This window comes from Pleuronectes platessa, chromosome 1 (assembly GCF_947347685.1).
Source record: "Pleuronectes platessa chromosome 1, fPlePla1.1, whole genome shotgun sequence".
NCBI classification, from domain to species: Eukaryota; Metazoa; Chordata; class Actinopteri; order Pleuronectiformes; family Pleuronectidae; genus Pleuronectes; species Pleuronectes platessa.
In genome coordinates this window covers 11809161-11827539 of record NC_070626.1, presented here as the reverse complement: position 1 = coordinate 11827539, position 18379 = coordinate 11809161, and the positions used below count along the sequence as shown (strand labels likewise).

Genomic DNA, 18379 nt, shown 5'->3' with positions numbered 1-18379 from the left:
CCGTTACTTATACGAGTCTTGTCCAGCGGCTCAGAGAAGGAAAAGAGAGTGGATCCAAAAGTGGAATAAAAAAAAAAAATACTCAGACACTCAAATCCTGACGACTTGTCCAAAAAAAACCATTGAAATTAAGTCAATATGTAAAAAAACCTAATTTGCAGTCACTGGCGAGTTGATAACCGACAATCCTAAACTCTGAGGAAATGTGGTGCCACACTCGGGATCTGAATATTAGTGACTGATGTTTTGTCAGAAAGCGACATCATGTGGTCATTTTTTGAAACTACAAGCGAGAAAAAAAATATTTTTGGCTGTTTTAAAGGGATATGTCACCCATTTCATCACAACCTGTATTGTAACATACTTTAATATCTGTAATATCAGTTGTAACATTCATTGAAAGTTTACAAATTGAAACTTAAAGAGCTCAAAATGCATATGAGAGCTGCTGTTTGGTTTTGTCCAGATACTTTCTGGATCTGATTTAGAAATGAGTAAATTGTGACTATAGATATGCTGAAAATATTTGACGTTTAAAGAGACATTTTAAGTGAATGTACATGATTGAATCCTGCTGTATCCATGTTTTTCTGTTAATATATTAACACAGTTGAATTGTTAATGTTAATGTGTTAATGTGTTAATGTTAATGTATTAATGCTAACTATGTTAATGTTAACATAGTTCGCAGAGGACGATTCAATCGTAGATTCTGAAATAGTTCAGAGACCAAAGCTGTGGGATGTAGTTGTCGTTCAAAGAGGTCAATGAGGCTCTGTTGTGTTTTACAGACTCTGAGCCCCCTCGCAGATAACTCAGCTTATTGAATCACAGTCAATATGGAGAGCGAGTGATGAAGGAACTTATTGTCTTCCTCTCCCGTCCTCATCTGAAAAAAACTCTCTGGACAAAACACAATTCTCTATGTGTACTAGTGTACTAGACAGTGTGTGCTGCCGCTATAACATTAGCTCAGTGCATATAAATTATCACAAGTCTTTTGATCACAAGTTTATACCATAAGAGCATTTCATCTATTATATTTTATTTATTTATTTATTTCTGCATTTGGCTTATATTAATTCCAAATTCTGTAAAGTGGCCTTGGGTGACTGACAAATCGCTGTATAAATCTAATTTATCATTATGATTATTATTAATTTAACGAATCCATACAGATGGGTATCACAGCCTCCATGTTACAAGCTACCAGATACACTGAATCTATTCACGTTTGAGAGTCTAAGCACCCTGTAGGGGGCGCTTATTGTCTGTACATCACTTTTTGATTCTTATCAAAAAGCTAAAAATCCAAGCAGGTGGCAAGCCGTGTGATTGCAGGGAAACCCAGCCCATATTTAATGTAAAGGCAGCAGAGAGCAGACAGATATGCTCTCTGTCCCATCTGATAAGAAATCCCCTGGCTAATGAATTTTATTTTAGTTCACTCGAAAACTAGAGGTGGAGATCTCACCCACTGATAGCTGTGATATAGACCCTCAAATAAATGAGTTTCTAAAGGTATCCGTTAACAAACTCGGCTGGTTACATCCTGTAAAAACTTCAAATAAAAGGAAAGGGAACAACGCATGTTAAATATGTGAGATGGAAGCTTTTGTTCAGTGTGAAATATTTTAAAATAAAGGCACAGCTGTTTTGGAAAGGTATCTGGTGGGTTTCTTTGAAAAAACACAGGAAGTGGTTCATTAGAGTTTCTGCACATGTGCTAATACAGCTTTTGTGTAGGTGTAGACAATAACCTGATGGGAGTCCGTGCAGAGGGAGACAGTCCATGGGTGTCACTTCACTTACAGTCATGAATACAATCATCATTCTTATGTGTGAGTATTCACAACTTTACATATTTCACTATGTAGCTGTTTGTATTTATAATTCTGTGAAATATTGCTAACAAATTAAAGGAGAGGGATTCTGCTTTTTTTCTTCAAGGTGCCCTTGTAAAGCTGGTTATAAGCCCAATCCCTGATGAGCCCAATGGTGAGCCTTCGTTAATGAGGTGGAATCTCTGAGTATTTTGCATTGTATCGTTCATCAAAATGATGTTTGTCTCTGTCCGATTACATGGATTTTGCAGATATTTATCCAGCGAGGGTCTTGTCCCAACAGAAAAACATAAGCGAGAACAGTGACCTTTATGTGACCTGCAGCACATTTGGCAACAAGAAAGTCTCCAGTATTTATGTGTATTTGTGTAAGAACGGCCTCGGAATCAGTAGAGTGACGCAGAAGCAAGATCAACACGATTCCACCTTCGTCGTAGACAGTGTTGGCCTTGAGGACAGTGGAAATTACAGCTGTGTTTTCTCCAAAACGGATTATCCTTTCTCTGAAGTAGCAATGATTGGACACAACATCATCCAGATCCAGGTTATAGGTAAATATTTTCATTATTATTAAGGCAACATGTCGAACTCCACTCATTTTCTCCCTCTGCCATGCAGCTAATTTCCTCCCTGCAGACATTTCAGTGGCCGGGGTGTGGACAGTCAGCGAGGGAGAAGACATTGAATTCAGATGTGCTGTTTCTGACGCCTTGCAAACGCTCGGTGACTGTCAAGTCATCCAGTCTTACCTGAGGAAGAACGAGAGCTTCCTACAAGTGCAAGAGTTTGATGTTGCAAGGAGGGAGACAACTTTCTTCATCAAGGACGCCGTCTCAAGGGACTCGGGTCACTACAGCTGCGTGGTGCTGCCGTCCCGATGCATCCAACAGCAAGAAAAAACCCTCTATGGAAATAATGCAGTGTTGATCCAGGTCGAGGGGGAAGGTGTGGACACCTCATGGGTTCAAAATGAATCAAAAACTGTGTTTTATTTTTTATAGGACTTTGTTTTTCTTTTCATCTGATTATTTTGTAGCATAGTAATGTTCATGATGATTAATTGTTTTCCAGGAAGTTTCTTCTTGCTCCGATTGACGGTCGAGTGCGGAGTGATCACTCTACTGTTGTTATTGGTGCTCTGTCTGTGGCTGATCACTAACAAACAAGGTCAGATGATTAGAAGGGATTCAGGAAGTAAAACTATAATTAAATCACAGACAATAATAAAAAATCCATCTGTTCCTTTTATTTAGATGTCATTTTATGTTGTATGGCTTCTCTGGCTTGTTTCAATATGACTTTGAACATTCACAGAATAAATGCAGTTATACAACTTTCTGTTTTTCTTTTCGACAGCCTTCAAAGTTTTCGTCAAATCATGGTGAGTGATGTCAAGTTTAATGCTATGCGATGAATTCAAGACTCGTCCTAAAGATGTTGTCACTGCTGTGGTCTGTGTGTTCTATGGACATATTTATAAGTAAATAAAAATGGTCTATTTTGACTCTGAGGTGTGCCTACCTGTTTGTGCTAAAAATATTTAAATGTATTAAATATCAAGGCTTTGTATGTTGTCTTACAGCTCAGGGAATCAGCAGGTCAATGCAGACATGTTGGAGGAAGAGCAGCAGCAGATAGATGGAGAATATCAGAACGTACAACATGGTAGCTATGCTAAAAATCTTTTATATGAATATAACCGACAATGACTTGAAAAGAAAACATGCTGGGTTTTATAAATTCATAAATTAATATTATGAATTTCATTCAACTATATTCATTTAATTTCTTCTAATGTTTTCAATTATCAGGAGAAGCTTTCAGCATGGAGGAGGAAGAGGGGTAAGAACATTACGATTTAAATATAAATTATACTTAAGTGTTTCTTTTATGCACATGTCTGGTTTGTTACATCATCAAGAGGGAAAATGTATTTAATGTAAAAAAAGTAATCAGATTTTTTATCAGTTAACATCTGTTATGAAGATGAGATGAAATTACTCAACTTGTGAAGCTTTCCTTGTCAGGGGTCAGGCCAGTGGGGCTGCTGACGACATGTCTTCCTCTGACGAATGGGAGGAAGATGAAGAGAGAGTGTACGATACTCTGGGTCAGTGTGTTTACGTTTTACAGTTACAGTAGTTTTTGTTGGTAAAAGGTCAGATAGACACGCAGATGAGAGATATGGTGAGCAGTTATCACACACAGCAGCGTGAGTGAAGAGTGGGAAACATGAGAGGTAGAGTCACTGTTCTTGTTGTTTAGTTAGCTGTTTGTATGTTCAACCTTTACTGGCACTGCTCACTGACAGGGGGACACAGACAGGGAACAATAACCCTCCAACAGTACGTTGTCCTCATTGAGTATCTGTTAGTCAGCTCAGTGCATCTCACAGGAAAACCACCTCTCCATTATTAGCACCAGTGCGTATGGTGCTTACAGCCTTATTTCTAATTCTGTCATGCAACATGTTCAACTATTGCAAACTCTGCTTAGACGTGAACCTTTCCACCACAGATACACCACCAGTCAACCCAACAACTTTGTATCAGGTTGTCGAGAGAAAAAAGTGATCATCAGCTGGTTCTACAGCCAGTTACTGGCACAACTGGAACCTGCCTGTGAACGTGTAAAGATCTCCACGATTTCACAATTATACATTTAAGTAAAAAAAGTACTTGTCCCTGTATTCAAGTCATTAGACAATTCATTGAAAAGTGTAGGTGTGCATAGTCTTTTTGTATGATCAGCAATTTATAAATTATCAATTTGTTTGTTTGAATCCATGAACAATGAAAGTGTTGATGCCACAATTCTGTTGATTAATTTCCTTAGGAATGAAATCAAAACTGCCACAAACGTTAACCAGCTTTAAAAATGTATTTAGAACCTTCTCTATTTTCAGCTGCCTTCACTTAATCACTTAATCTCACACCTTAATTATAAATCACATGTTTTCTTAATTGTGCTTTTCCACTGTGTCTTTAGTGGTTTTTAATTTTTTTTTTTTATGTTTAGCACTTTTTATGCATCTCACCTCTACGGTTCATGCTTCTGTCATTTCTGTAAAGCACATTGAGTTTAATGACATCTGTGTATCACCATGAAATAAATGTGCTTAAATAGTGTCAAAATATTTCCTCTCCATGTATTTAATCAAAATTGCAGAATTTATCTCTATTGAATCCACAACATGTATAGAATAGCATGTATATAATTATACTTATCAAAATTACAATGCTAATGATTTTTATGAAAAAACAAACAATTTTTTAGATTTTTTTGCTGCATTCAGTAACTATAGCTCGATGTTTTCTGTGTTGGTAGCAGTGCCCTAATATGCCTACATGCATATATTTCAGCAGTTTAATTTATGTTACTGATAGCAGGCGTGGTGAAGCTGGTACTAATGCTATCTCAACATTCATGATACTGCTGTTGCTTCATGTTAAAAGATCAAATATAGGGTGGCTAGCAAAAGAAGATTTTGTGTTATATCATACTTTATCTTTAATGCAGCACAGACTTCCTTAGATAAATTAAAGACCTGTATGTCGTCTATAAATAATAAATCCATTTTATTAAATATGAATCAATTGTCTGAATGTCTCAATCTGATATAGTTTATTTAGAATGTGATTTGTGACTATGAAAAATCATCACTCCTCATTTTAGTCACAAAGGAACCTGCCTGCATTTATTATAAACCTGGTGTTCCCTCATGAAAGTTCAACACTAGAGTTGAGTGAGCTTCTTCAGGATCAGGACAGTTGCTCTTTCAGCGGCTCTGCCTGTGACGACTCTTTCTGACGGATCGAGAGGAGCAGCCAACAAATAAGTCAGAGCTGCTTTACCTCCCCGCTCTCATTACTGCTGCTCTCCTGTGGAAAATACAACACCAGCTTCCACTCTGCCACCAATAACCAGAAGCAGCCATGAACCAGGCTGTCTACCACGTTGTCTTTACTGATACTACCACTAGGAGGAGCCGAAGCTCTAAATCTAACATTCAACCTGAGCACATAGTAGATTTAATGCTCATGTTAACTTGGTATTTATATCTGCCTTGCATGTTTCCTATGTAACATAACAATGGATTTCTGTGTACAAACACTATAGTGCATGTATAGAAAACGGTCTCACAGTGAGTGACTGCAGAATTAGCTGAAAATAAACTCACCAGATAACAAATGTTTCTTAGTCAGCATTCATATGTGCTTCCTGAATCTAAAGTTTGTCCCACAGTTTCCACTCTGCCCTTATCACCTAATCTGTTTGTCACACAGCCAACTATCACTCTGTATAAAGTTAAAGGAGGAATATCTGTTATGTAAAATGTTGTTGCCCAGAACGGTCGGTCTGTCACCTTTATGCCTCCAGATGACTTTCTGAGGAAATTTAGCAAAACCTGCAGCCATCTTATTGGTCATGTCAGCAGGAAGTTCACTCACAAACGTCCCCAGAGACATGATGATGACTCCATGTTCTCCAGAGCTCTGTACAAACACCTTAAGGTGTTCAGGAAGTGGTTCAGCAGGTTTACACTGAAACCCTCCTATATAAACAACATTAGGCATAGTTGGTCGTGGAAGCTCAAACACAAAGTCCACTCTCATCAGTCAAAGGTCGGCTCCTTGTAGTAAGTCACTGTATCTGACTTCTGGACCAAAGAACTTGTCACAAACTGCTTGATATTGAGAGTTAATTAAAAATCCATCTTGAATTTGCCAAATGGCAAAACAAATCTAGATTGTGTCCCACAGTTTCCACCCTGCACTTATCATCTAATCTAATCTGTTTGTCACGCAGCCAACTATCACTCTGTATAAAGTTAAAGGAGGAATATCTGTTATGGGACAAAGGCTCTGAAATGAAACCCAATCATATCCATGCTGCACCTCAACAAGAACTTTACCCTTAAGTGGTATTGCACACTTAAATGTTCCTTTTGAGCTGCTCTTTCATGAGATCTATTGGTCAAACGTTTTAAAATCACATTTATCACAAAATTTATTTTAAAAAATCGACATTAACGAGTTCTTCAGGGCTCATAACGCCACCTGGTGTTTCAAACCGTGTTAGATCTTGCAGGGCCAAAGGTTTTACAACCATTTGTGATGTCTCTACTTCATAATATTTATATATATTTGAATGAAAGTTAACACATTACATTACATTTAGCTGACGTTTTCATTCAAGGCAACTTACAATAAGTGCATTGAACTTATTGTAAGTTGAATGCACCCAGAAAAACAGAAATCAATAAAGTACAATTTCTTCAAGAAAGCCCAACTACAACGTGCTAGAAGTAGTTATGTTAAACTTTTATTCAAGGTATAGTCGGAAGAGGTGGGTTTTGATTTTGGCGGAGGATGTATAGACTTTATGCTGTCCTGATGTCATTTTGGAGCTCATTCCACCATTTAGGAGCCAGGACAGCCTCTAAGGTTTGTGGCCCCCCCACAAACATAGACTACTCATAGGTCGGAATCTGGAAAAGCCACGCCCATTTTCAAATCTATGCTGAAACTTATCAATCGATCAATCAATGACATGCAAGCAAGCACGCACACACACTGTTTGAACGGCTAGCTGAGACACTAACCTGTACCAGTGGATTGAACAGCTTGAGACCATCGTGCTCTTCAAGGTTCAAACCACTTGGGAAAACCGTGATAGTGGCCATCATGAAACTTCATACTTCACACCAGATTTCTGTCGCAAAGGAGTGGTGTAGCGTTACAGAGTAAAAGTACTTAGTTACAGTACTTAAGTAGTTTTTTTAAGGATCTATACTTTCCTTGAGTATTTATATTCATAAGGACTTCTACTTTTACTCCACTACATTTAAAAGAAAAAAGATTTACTTTTACTCCGTTACATTGACATTGAACACCTCGTTACTTGTTACAAATTAAAATCTGAATATAATTGTCAATCTCTCATCATGATATTGGATTATCTGGACTGTGCATGTTTGCGCGAGAACGGACGGTGCCTCGCGAGGATTACCTGAGGGCGGGACGGGAGATAAACCGTCAACCGGACTACCGGGGGGGGGTGGGGGTAGTCCAGCGCAAGACCCTAATCATCCGGAGGAAACCTTGTTACGAGTTGTACTTCCTCTACTGTCCAGTTTGATCGTCTTCTTGGCATTCCGCCATGGCCATGACCGACTCTGGAGGGGCCATTCTGAGGACCTCACTAAACCATCCAATGGGGAGTAGCGATGTGTGTACAAAGGGCAGGGATGTGATCAATGCGAGCACATTCCCCATCCATTTATTCCCTTCAGAATTATCCAGGTGCTCATGCAGGAGCTCGTTTCAGTTCAGTCTTTATTATTCGGTCTGAAATTTGGCCTGTTCTTCTCTGTACTAGAACTCTGCAGTTTGTTAACGAAAGAGAAACTATCTTATTTTGTTTGCCTAGAACTTGTTTCCTTTTGCTGAGCTATCATAAGGGGCATTGTGTATCATTCATGCTGCTGATTAGAAAGTGAAAGGTCCAAGTTTAGTGATATTTACAGTTTTTAGTGGTTATACTGTGGTCTATTATTGATCTTAGGAAGACTTAAGAGGCCCTTGTTTATTCTGTTGTGTTGGTTCTTTATTGTCCCTAGAAGATCAGATGCACTAGTCCAATACTATTTGAACCTCAGCATCTGGGGTTTGAATGTTTACAAATATACCTTATATGTATATTTATGTTATAATTTTTCAGTTAGTTGAAATAAATCCTGATGAGAATAATTTTGGGTTGCTTGTGTCTGTATAGGGCTACCATAAAAAACACTTAGCATGTTTAAGTTTGGTACTTGTACTTTTACTTTTGATACTTAAGTACATTTCAACACCAGATACTTTTGATACTTAGGTACATTTAATATGAGCTACTTTAAGACTTTTACTCAAGTCATTTTCTTACGGGTGACTTTTACTATTACCGAAGTCACTTTCAGGTAAGATATCTGTACTTTTACTCAAGTATGGTTTTCTAATACTTTATACACAACTGCGCAAAAGTGTGTTTGCTGCTACTGCAGCCAAAGCATTTTGCTAGAAAACGTAGATAAGCTGGCTTTAGCAGCGAGAGGCACTCAACCGATATATTAGGGGTGAAGTCACACCTTAAAGAATTTATTTTTGTTTGCAGACAATTCAATGAATCGACAGTTTTACAATTCAATTGTGACATGCAATGACCATAAACTGTCAGATGATGTTTTGTTAGGAGAAAGAACAGACAGAAGACAGCCTATGGAAACATTTTATTGCTTTTTCTTCTTTTTTCTTTTCTCAAGTCGTAAATATCTGACAAATACAAGAGGAAGAAGAGTAATCACTGCAACAGCAGCCAGGAAAGACAGAACTACATCTACAGAGTGGTAGGAGTACCAGGGCAGTCTGTGGGACTCCGTTCTCAGGTGAGCTGCACCTTTGTGTCCTATGACAAACTCTATCCAGAAGAGGGCAGTGTCCAGTGGTTTCATTGGCCTGATCTCTGTGCAGCCTGGAGAGTCTCTGCATGTTCAGCCTGTAGGAGGGCTCAGTCAAGACTTCCTGTATTGCTTCTCGGAAGTTGTTGTCTTTGTCCACTGTGGCTAATGTAAGAATCTTAGCTCCTCCTCTCTCTTTCAGACGGAGCAGGTTGTCTTTCTGGTCAAAGAACACAGGTAGACCCACAACTGGGACTCCATGATAAATAGCCTCTTGAACTCCATTTGTTCCCCCGTGAGCAACAAATAGTTTAATCTTTGGATGTCCCAGGAGGTCATTCTGTGGCATCCAGTCAACGAGTAAAGTGTTGTTGCCCAGAGTGGCCGGTCGGTCACCTTTATGCCTCAAGATGACTTTCTGAGTTTTTTTTACATTAGCTCAGTGCATACAAAATACTGCCAAGTCTTCCAACCACGAGGTTAACCCCAAAAGAGCATTTCAACTATTATATTTCATTTATTTATTTATATATGCATTTGGTTTATATTAATTCCAGATTCTGTAAAGCGATCTTGTGTACCTCGAAGTAATACATATGGGTATCACAGCCTCCATGTTACAAGCTACCAGATACACTGAAGCAATGCACTTCTGAGAGTCTAAGCACCCTGCAGGGGGCGCTGATTGTCTGTATGTCACTTTTTGATGCTTATCAAAATGCAGAAAAAATCCAAGCAGGTGGCAAGCCGTGTGATTGCAGGGAAACCCAGCCCATATTTAATGTAAAGGCATCAGAGAACAGACAGATATGCTCTCTGTCCCATCTGATAAGAAATCCCCTTGCTAATGAATTTAATTTGAGCTCACTCGAAAACTAGAGGTGGAGATCTCAAAAACTGATAGCTGTGATATAGACCCTCAAATAAATTAGTTTCTAAAGGTATCAGTTAACAAACTCTGCTGGTTACATCCTGCAAAAACTTCAAATAAGAGTAAAATATGTCAAATGAAAGCTTGTGTTCACTGTGATTTATTTAAAAATAAATCCACAGCTCTTTTGGAAAAGTATCTTGTGAGTTTGATTTGATAAAACACAGGAAGTGGTTCATTAGAGTTTCTGCACATGTGCTAATACAGCTTTTGTGTAGGTGTAGACAATAACCTGATGGGAGTCCGTGCAGAGGGAGACAGTCCATGGGTGTCACTTCACTTACAGTCATGAATACAATCATCATTCTTATGTGTGAGTATTCACAACTTTACATATTTCACTATGTAGCTGTTTGTATTTATAATTCTGTGAAATATTGCTAACAAATTAAAGGAGAGGGATTCTGCTTTTTTTCTTCAAGGTGCCCTTGTAAAGCTGGTTATAAGCCCAATCCCTGATGAGCCCAATGGTGAGCCTTCGTTAATGAGGTGGAATCTCTGAGTATTTTGCATTGTATCGTTCATCAAAATGATGTTTGTCTCTGTCCGATTACATGGATTTTGCAGATATTTATCCAGCGAGGGTCTTGTCCCAACAGAAAAACATAAGCGAGAACAGTGACCTTTATGTGACCTGCAGCACATTTGGCAACAAGAAAGTCTCCAGTATTTATGTGTATTTGTGTAAGAACGGCCTCGGAATCAGTAGAGTGACGCAGAAGCAAGATCAACACGATTCCACCTTCGTCGTAGACAGTGTTGGCCTTGAGGACAGTGGAAATTACAGCTGTGTTTTCTCCAAAACGGATTATCCTTTCTCTGAAGTAGCAATGATTGGACACAACATCATCCAGATCCAGGTTATAGGTAAATATTTTCATTATTATTAAGGCAACATGTCGAACTCCACTCATTTTCTCCCTCTGCCATGCAGCTAATTTCCTCCCTGCAGACATTTCAGTGGCCGGGGTGTGGACAGTCAGCGAGGGAGAAGACATTGAATTCAGATGTGCTGTTTCTGACGCCTTGCAAACGCTCGGTGACTGTCAAGTCATCCAGTCTTACCTGAGGAAGAACGAGAGCTTCCTACAAGTGCAAGAGTTTGATGTTGCAAGGAGGGAGACAACTTTCTTCATCAAGGACGCCGTCTCAAGGGACTCGGGTCACTACAGCTGCGTGGTGCTGCCGTCCCGATGCATCCAACAGCAAGAAAAAACCCTCTATGGAAATAATGCAGTGTTGATCCAGGTCGAGGGGGAAGGTGTGGACACCTCATGGGTTCAAAATGAATCAAAAACTGTGTTTTATTTTTTATAGGACTTTGTTTTTCTTTTCAACTGATTATTTTGTAGCATAGTTATGTTCATCATGATTAATTGTTTTCCAGGAAGTTTCTTCTTGCTCCGATTGACGGTCGAGTGCGGAGTGATCACTCTACTGTTGTTATTGGTGCTCTGTCTGTGGCTGATCACTAACAAACAAGGTCAGATGATTAGAAGGGATTCAGGAAGTAAAACTATAATTAAATCACAGACAATAATAAAAAATCCATCTGTTCCTTTTATTTAGATGTCATTTTATGTTGTATGGCTTCTCTGGCTTGTTTCAATATGACTTTGAACATTCACAGAATAAATGCAGTTATACAACTTTCTGTTTTTCTTTTCGACAGCCTTCAAAGTTTTCGTCAAATCATGGTGAGTGATGTCAAGTTTAATGCTATGCGATGAATTCAAGACTCGTCCTAAAGCTGTTGTCACTGCTGTGGTCTGTGTGTTCTATGGACATATTTATAAGTAAATAAAAATGGTCTATTTTGACTCTGAGGTGTGCCTACCTGTTTGTGCTAAAAATATTTAAACGTATTAAATATCAGGGCTTTGAATGTTGTCTTACAGCTCAGGGAATCAGCAGGTCAATGCAGACATGTTGGAGGAAGAGCAGCAGCAGATAGATGGAGAATATCAGAACGTACAACATGGTAGCTATGCTAAAAATCTTTTATATGAATATAACCGACAATGACTTGAAAAGAAAACATGCTGGGTTTTATAAATTCATAAATTAATATTATGAATTTCATTCAACTATATTCATTTAATTTCTTCTAATGTTTTCAATTATCAGGAGAAGCTTTCAGCATGGAGGAGGAAGAGGGGTAAGAACATTACGATTTAAATATAAATTATACTTAAGTGTTTCTTTTATGCACATGTCTGGTTTGTTACATCATCAAGAGGGAAAATGTATTTAATGTAAAAAAAGTAATCAGATTTTTTATCAGTTAACATCTGTTATGAAGATGAGATGAAATTACTCAACTTGTGAAGCTTTCCTTGTCAGGGGTCAGGCCAGTGGGGCTGCTGACGACATGTCTTCCTCTGACGAATGGGAGGAAGATGAAGAGAGAGTGTACGATACTCTGGGTCAGTGTGTTTACGTTTTACAGTTACAGTAGTTTTTGTTGGTAAAAGGTCAGATAGACACGCAGATGAGAGATATGGTGAGCAATTATCACACACAGCAGCGTGAGTGAAGAGTGGGAAACATGAGAGGTAGAGTCACTGTTCTTGTTGTTTAGTTAGCTGTTTGTATGTTCAACCTTTACTGGCACTGCTCACTGACAGGGGGACACAGACAGGGAACAATAACCCTCCAACAGTATGTTGTCCTCATTGAGTATCTGTTAGTCAGCTCAGTGCATCTCACAGGAAAACCACCTCTCCATTATTAGCACCCGTGCTTACAGCCTTATTTCTAATTCTGTCATGCAACATGTTCAACTATTGCAAACTCTGCTTAGACGTGAACCTTTCCACCACAGATACACCACCAGTCAACCCAACAACTTTGTATCAGGTTGTCGAGAGAAAAAAGTGATCATCAGCTGGTTCTACAGCCAGTTACTGGCACAACTGGAACCTGCCTGTGAACGTGTAAAGATCTCCACGATTTCACAATTATACATTTAAGTAAAAAAAGTACTTGTCCCTGTATTCAAGTCATTAGACAATTCATTGAAAAGTGTAGGTGTGCATAGTCTTTTTGTATGATCAGCAATTTATAAATTATCAATTTGTTTGTTTGAATCCATGAACAATGAAAGTGTTGATGCCACAATTCTGTTGATTAATTTCCTTAGGAATGAAATCAAAACTGCCACAAACATTAACCAGCTTAAAAATTTTTATTTAGAACCTTCTCTATTTTCAGCTGCCTTCACTTAATCACTTAATCTCACACCTTAATTATAAATCACATGTTTTCTTAATTGTGCTTTTCCACTGTGTCTTTAGTGGTTTTTAATTTTTTTTTTTTATGTTTAGCACTTTTTATGCATCTCACCTCTACGGTTCATGCTTCTGTCATTTCTGTAAAGCACATTGAGTTTAATGACATCTGCGTATCACCATGAAATAAATGTGCTTAAATAGTGTCAAAATATTTCCTCTCCATGTATTTAATCAAAATTGCAGAATTTATCTCTATTGAATCCACAACATGTATAGAATAGCATGTATATAATTATACTTATCAAAATTACAATGCTAATGATTTTTGAAAAATCATCACTCCTCATTTTAGTCACAAAGGAACCTGCCTGCATTTATTATAAACCTGGTGTTCCCTTATGAAAGTTCAACACTAGAGTTGAGTGAGCTTCTTCAGGATCAGGACAGTTGCTCTTTCAGCGGCTCTGCCTGTGACGACTCTTTCTGACAGATCGAGAGGAGCAGCCAACAAATAAGTCAGAGCTGCTTTACCTCCCCGCTCTCATTACTGCTGCTCTCCTGTGGAAAATACAACACCAGCTTCAACTCTGCCACCAATAACAAGAAGCAGCCATGAACCAGGCTGTCTACCACGTTGTCTTTACTGATACTACCACTAGGACGAGCCAAAGCTCTAAATCTAACATTCAACCTGAGCACATAGTAGATTTAATGCTCATGTTAACTTGGTATTTATATCTGCCTTGCATGTTTCCTATGTAACATAACAATGGATTTCTGTGTACAAACACTATAGTGCATGTATAGAAAACGGTCTCACAGTGAGTGACTGCAGAATTAGCTGAAAATAAACTCACCAGATAACAAATGTTTCTTAGTCAGCATTCATATGTGCTTCCTGAATCTAAAGTTTGTCCCACAGTTTCCACTCTGCCCTTATCACCTAATCTGTTTGTCACACAGCCAACTATCACTCTGTATAAAGTTAAAGGAGGAATATCTGTTATGTAAAGTGTTGTTGCCCAGAACGGTCGGTCTGTCACCTTTATGCCTCCAGATGACTTTCTGAGGTAATTTAGCAAAACCTGCAGCCATCTTATTGGTCATGTCAGCAGGAAGTTCACTCACAAACGTCCCCAGAGACATGATGATGACTCCATGTTCTCCAGAGCTCTGTACAAACACCTTAAGGTGTTCAGGAAGTGGTTCAGCAGGTTTACACTGAAACCCTCCTATATAAACAACATTAGGCATAGTTGGTCGTGGAAGCTCAAACACAAAGTCCACTCTCATCAGTCAAAGGTCGGCTCCTTGTAGTAAGTCACTGTATCTGACTTCTGGACCAAAGAACTTGTCACAAACTGCTTGATATTGAGAGTTAATTAAAAATCCATCTTGAATTTGCCAAATGGCAAAACAAATCTAGATTGTGTCCCACAGTTTCCACCCTGCACTTATCATCTAATCTAATCTGTTTGTCATGCAGCCAACTATCACTCTGTATAAAGTTAAAGGAGGAATATCTGTTATGGGACAAAGGCTCTGAAATGAAACCCAATCATATCCATGCTGCACCTCAACAAGAACTTTACCCTTAAGTGGTATTGCACACTTAAATGTTCCTTTTGAGCTGCTCTTTCATGAGATCTATTGGTCAAACGTTTTAAAATCACATTTATCACAAAATTTATTTTAAAAAATCGACATTAACGAGTTCTTCAGGGCTCATAACGCCACCTGGTGTTTCAAACCGTGTTAGATCTTGCAGGGCCAAAGGTTTTACAACCATTTGTGATGTCTCTACTTCATAATATTTATATATATTTGAATGAAAGTTAACACATTACATTACATTTAGCTGACGTTTTCATTCAAGGCAACTTACAATAAGTGCATTGAACTTATTGTAAGTTGAATGCACCCAGAAAAACAGAAATCAATAAAGTACAATTTCTTCAAGAAAGCCCAACTACAACGTGCTAGAAGTAGTTATGTTAAACTTTTATTCAAGGTATAGTCGGAAGAGGTGGGTTTTGATTTTGGCAGAGGATGTATAGACTTTATGCTGTCCTGATGTCATTTTGGAGCTCATTCCACCATTTAGGAGCCAGGACAGCCTCTAAGGTTTGTGGCCCCCCCACAAACATAGACTACTCATAGGTCGGAATCTGGAAAAGCCACGCCCATTTTCAAATCTATGCTGAAACTTATCAATCGATCAATCAATGACATGGAAGCAAGCACGCACACACACTGTTTGAACGGCTAGCTGAGACACTAACCTGTACCAGCGGATTGAACAGCTTGAGACCATCGTGCTCTTCAAGGTTCAAACCACTTTTACTCCACTACATTTAAAAGAAAAAAGATTTACTCCGTTACATTGACATTGAACACCTCGTTACTCGTTACAAATTAAAATCTGAATATAATTGTCAATCTCTCATCATGATATTGGATTATCTGGACTGTGCATGTTTGCGCGAGAACGGACGGTGCCTCGCGAGGATTACCTGAGGGCGGGACGGGAGATAAACCGTCAACCGGGGGGGGGGGGGGGGGGGTAGTCCAGCGCAAGACCCTAATCATCCGGAGGAAACCTTGTTACGAGTTGTACTTCCTCTACTGTCCAGTTTGATCGTCTTCTTGGCATTCCGCCATGGCCATGACCGACTCTGGAGGGGCCATTCTGAGGACCTCACTAAACCATCCAATGGGGAGTAGCGATGTGTGTACAAAGGGCAGGGATGTGATCAATGCGAGCACATTCCCCATCCATTTATTCCCTTTAGAATTATCCAGGTGCTCATGCAGGAGCTCGTTTCAGTTCAGTCTTTATTATTCGGTCTGAAATTTGGCCTGTTCTTCTCTGTACTAGCACTCTGCAGTTTGTTAACGAAAGAGAAACTATCTTATTTTGTTTGCCTAGAACTTGTTTCCTTTTGCTGAGCTATCATAAGGGGCATTGTGTATCATTCATGCTGCTGATTAGAAAGTGAAAGGTCCAAGTTTAGTGATATTTACAGTTTTTAGTGGTTATACTGTGGTCTATTATTGATCTTAGGAAGACTTAAGAGGCCCTTGTTTATTCTGTTGTGTTGGTTCTTTATTGTCCCTAGAAGATCAGATGCACTAGTCCAATACTATTTGAACCTCAGCATCTGGGGTTTGAATGTTTACAAATATACCTTATATGTATATTTATGTTATAATTTTTCAGTTAGTTGAAATAAATAGTATAGGGCTACCATAAAAAACACTTAGCATGTTTAAGTTTGGTACTTGTACTTTTACTTTTGATACTTAAGTACATTTCAACACCAGATACTTTTGATACTTAAGTACATTTAATATGAGCTACTTTAAGACTTTTACTCAAGTCATTTTCTTACGGGTGACTTTTACTATTACCGAAGTCACTTTCAGGTAAGATATCTGTACTTTTACTCAAGTATGGTTTTCTAATACTTTATACACAACTGCGCAAAAGTGTGTTTGCTGCTACTGCAGCCAAAGCATTTTGCTAGAAAACGTAGATAAGCTGGCTTTAGCAGCGAGAGGCACTCAACCGATATCTTAGGGGTGAAGTCACACCTTAAAGAATTTATTTTTGTTTGCAGACAATTCAATGAATCGACAGTTTTACAATTCAATTGTGACATGCAATGACCATAAACTGTCAGATGATGTTTTGTTAGGAGAAAGAACAGACAGAAGACAGCCTATGGAAACATTTTATTGCTTTTTCTTCTTTTTTCTTTTCTCAAGTCGTAAATATCTGACAAATACAAGAGGAAGAAGAGTAATCACTGCAACAGCAGCCAGGAAAGACAGAACTACATCTACAGAGTGGTAGGAGTACCAGGGCAGTCTGTGGGACTCCGTTCTCAGGTGAGCTGCACCTTTGTGTCTCATGACAAACTCTATCCAGAAGAGGGCAGTCTCCAGTGGTTTCATTGGCTGATCTCTGTGCAGCCTGGAGAGTCTCTGCATGTTCAGCCTGTAGGAGGGCTCAGTCAAGACTTCCTGTATTGCTTCTAGGAAGTTGTTGTCTTTGTCCACTGTGGCTAATGTAAGAATCTTAGCTCCTCCTCTCTCTTTCAGACGGAGCAGGTTGTCTTTCTGGTCAAAGAACACAGGTAGACCCACAACTGGGACTCCATGATAAATAGCCTCTTGAACTCCGTTGGTTCCCCCGTGAGCAACAAATAGTTTAATCTTTGGATGTCCCAGGAGGTGGCATCCAGTCGACGAGTAAAGTGTTGTTGCCCAGAGTGGCCGGTCGGTCACCTTTATGCCTCAAGATGACTTTCTGAGTTTTTTTTACATTAGCTCAGTGCATACAAAATACTGCCAAGTCTTCCAACCACGAGGTTAACCCCAAAAGAGCATTTCAACTATTATATTTCATTTATTTATTTATATATGCATTTGGTTTATATTAATTCCAGATTCTGTAAAGCGATCTTGTGTACCTCGAAGTAATACATATGGGTATCACAGCCTCCATGTTACAAGCTACCAGATACACTGAAGCAATGCACTTCTGAGAGTCTAAGCACCCTGCAGGGGGCGCTGATTGTCTGTATGTCACTTTTTGATGCTTATCAAAATGCAGAAAAAATCCAAGCAGGTGGCAAGCCGTGTGATTGCAGGGAAACCCAGCCCATATTTAATGTAAAGGCATCAGAGAACAGACAGATATGCTCTCTGTCCCATCTGATAAGAAATCCCCTTGCTAATGAATTTAATTTGAGCTCACTCAAAAACTAGAGGTGGAGATCTCAAAAACTGATAGCTGTGATATAGACCCTCAAATAAATTAGTTTCTAAAGGTATCAGTTAACAAACTCTGCTGGTTACATCCTGCAAAAACTTCAAATAAGAGTAAAATATGTCAAATGAAAGCTTGTGTTCACTGTGATTTATTTAA

At 38.8% G+C, this 18379-nt stretch overlaps 2 protein-coding genes across 2 annotated transcripts; both read right to left on the bottom strand.

Moving 5' to 3' along the window:
• Nucleotides 1-9114: 9114 nt before the first annotated feature.
• Nucleotides 9115-15235, bottom strand: LOC128439641 (UDP-glucuronosyltransferase 2A1-like). Its single transcript, XM_053422006.1, is given in 4 exon segments — nucleotides 9115-9342; nucleotides 9344-9678; nucleotides 14490-14840; nucleotides 15184-15235. Coding segments are annotated over 4 exon segments (966 nt in total).
• Nucleotides 15236-15596: 361 nt separating this feature from the next.
• On the bottom strand, nucleotides 15597-17936 carry LOC128439624 (UDP-glucuronosyltransferase 2A2-like). Its single transcript, XM_053421982.1, is given in 5 exon segments — nucleotides 15597-15614; nucleotides 15729-15794; nucleotides 17257-17683; nucleotides 17685-17758; nucleotides 17922-17936. Coding segments are annotated over 5 exon segments (600 nt in total).
• Nucleotides 17937-18379: the final 443 nt, after the last annotated feature.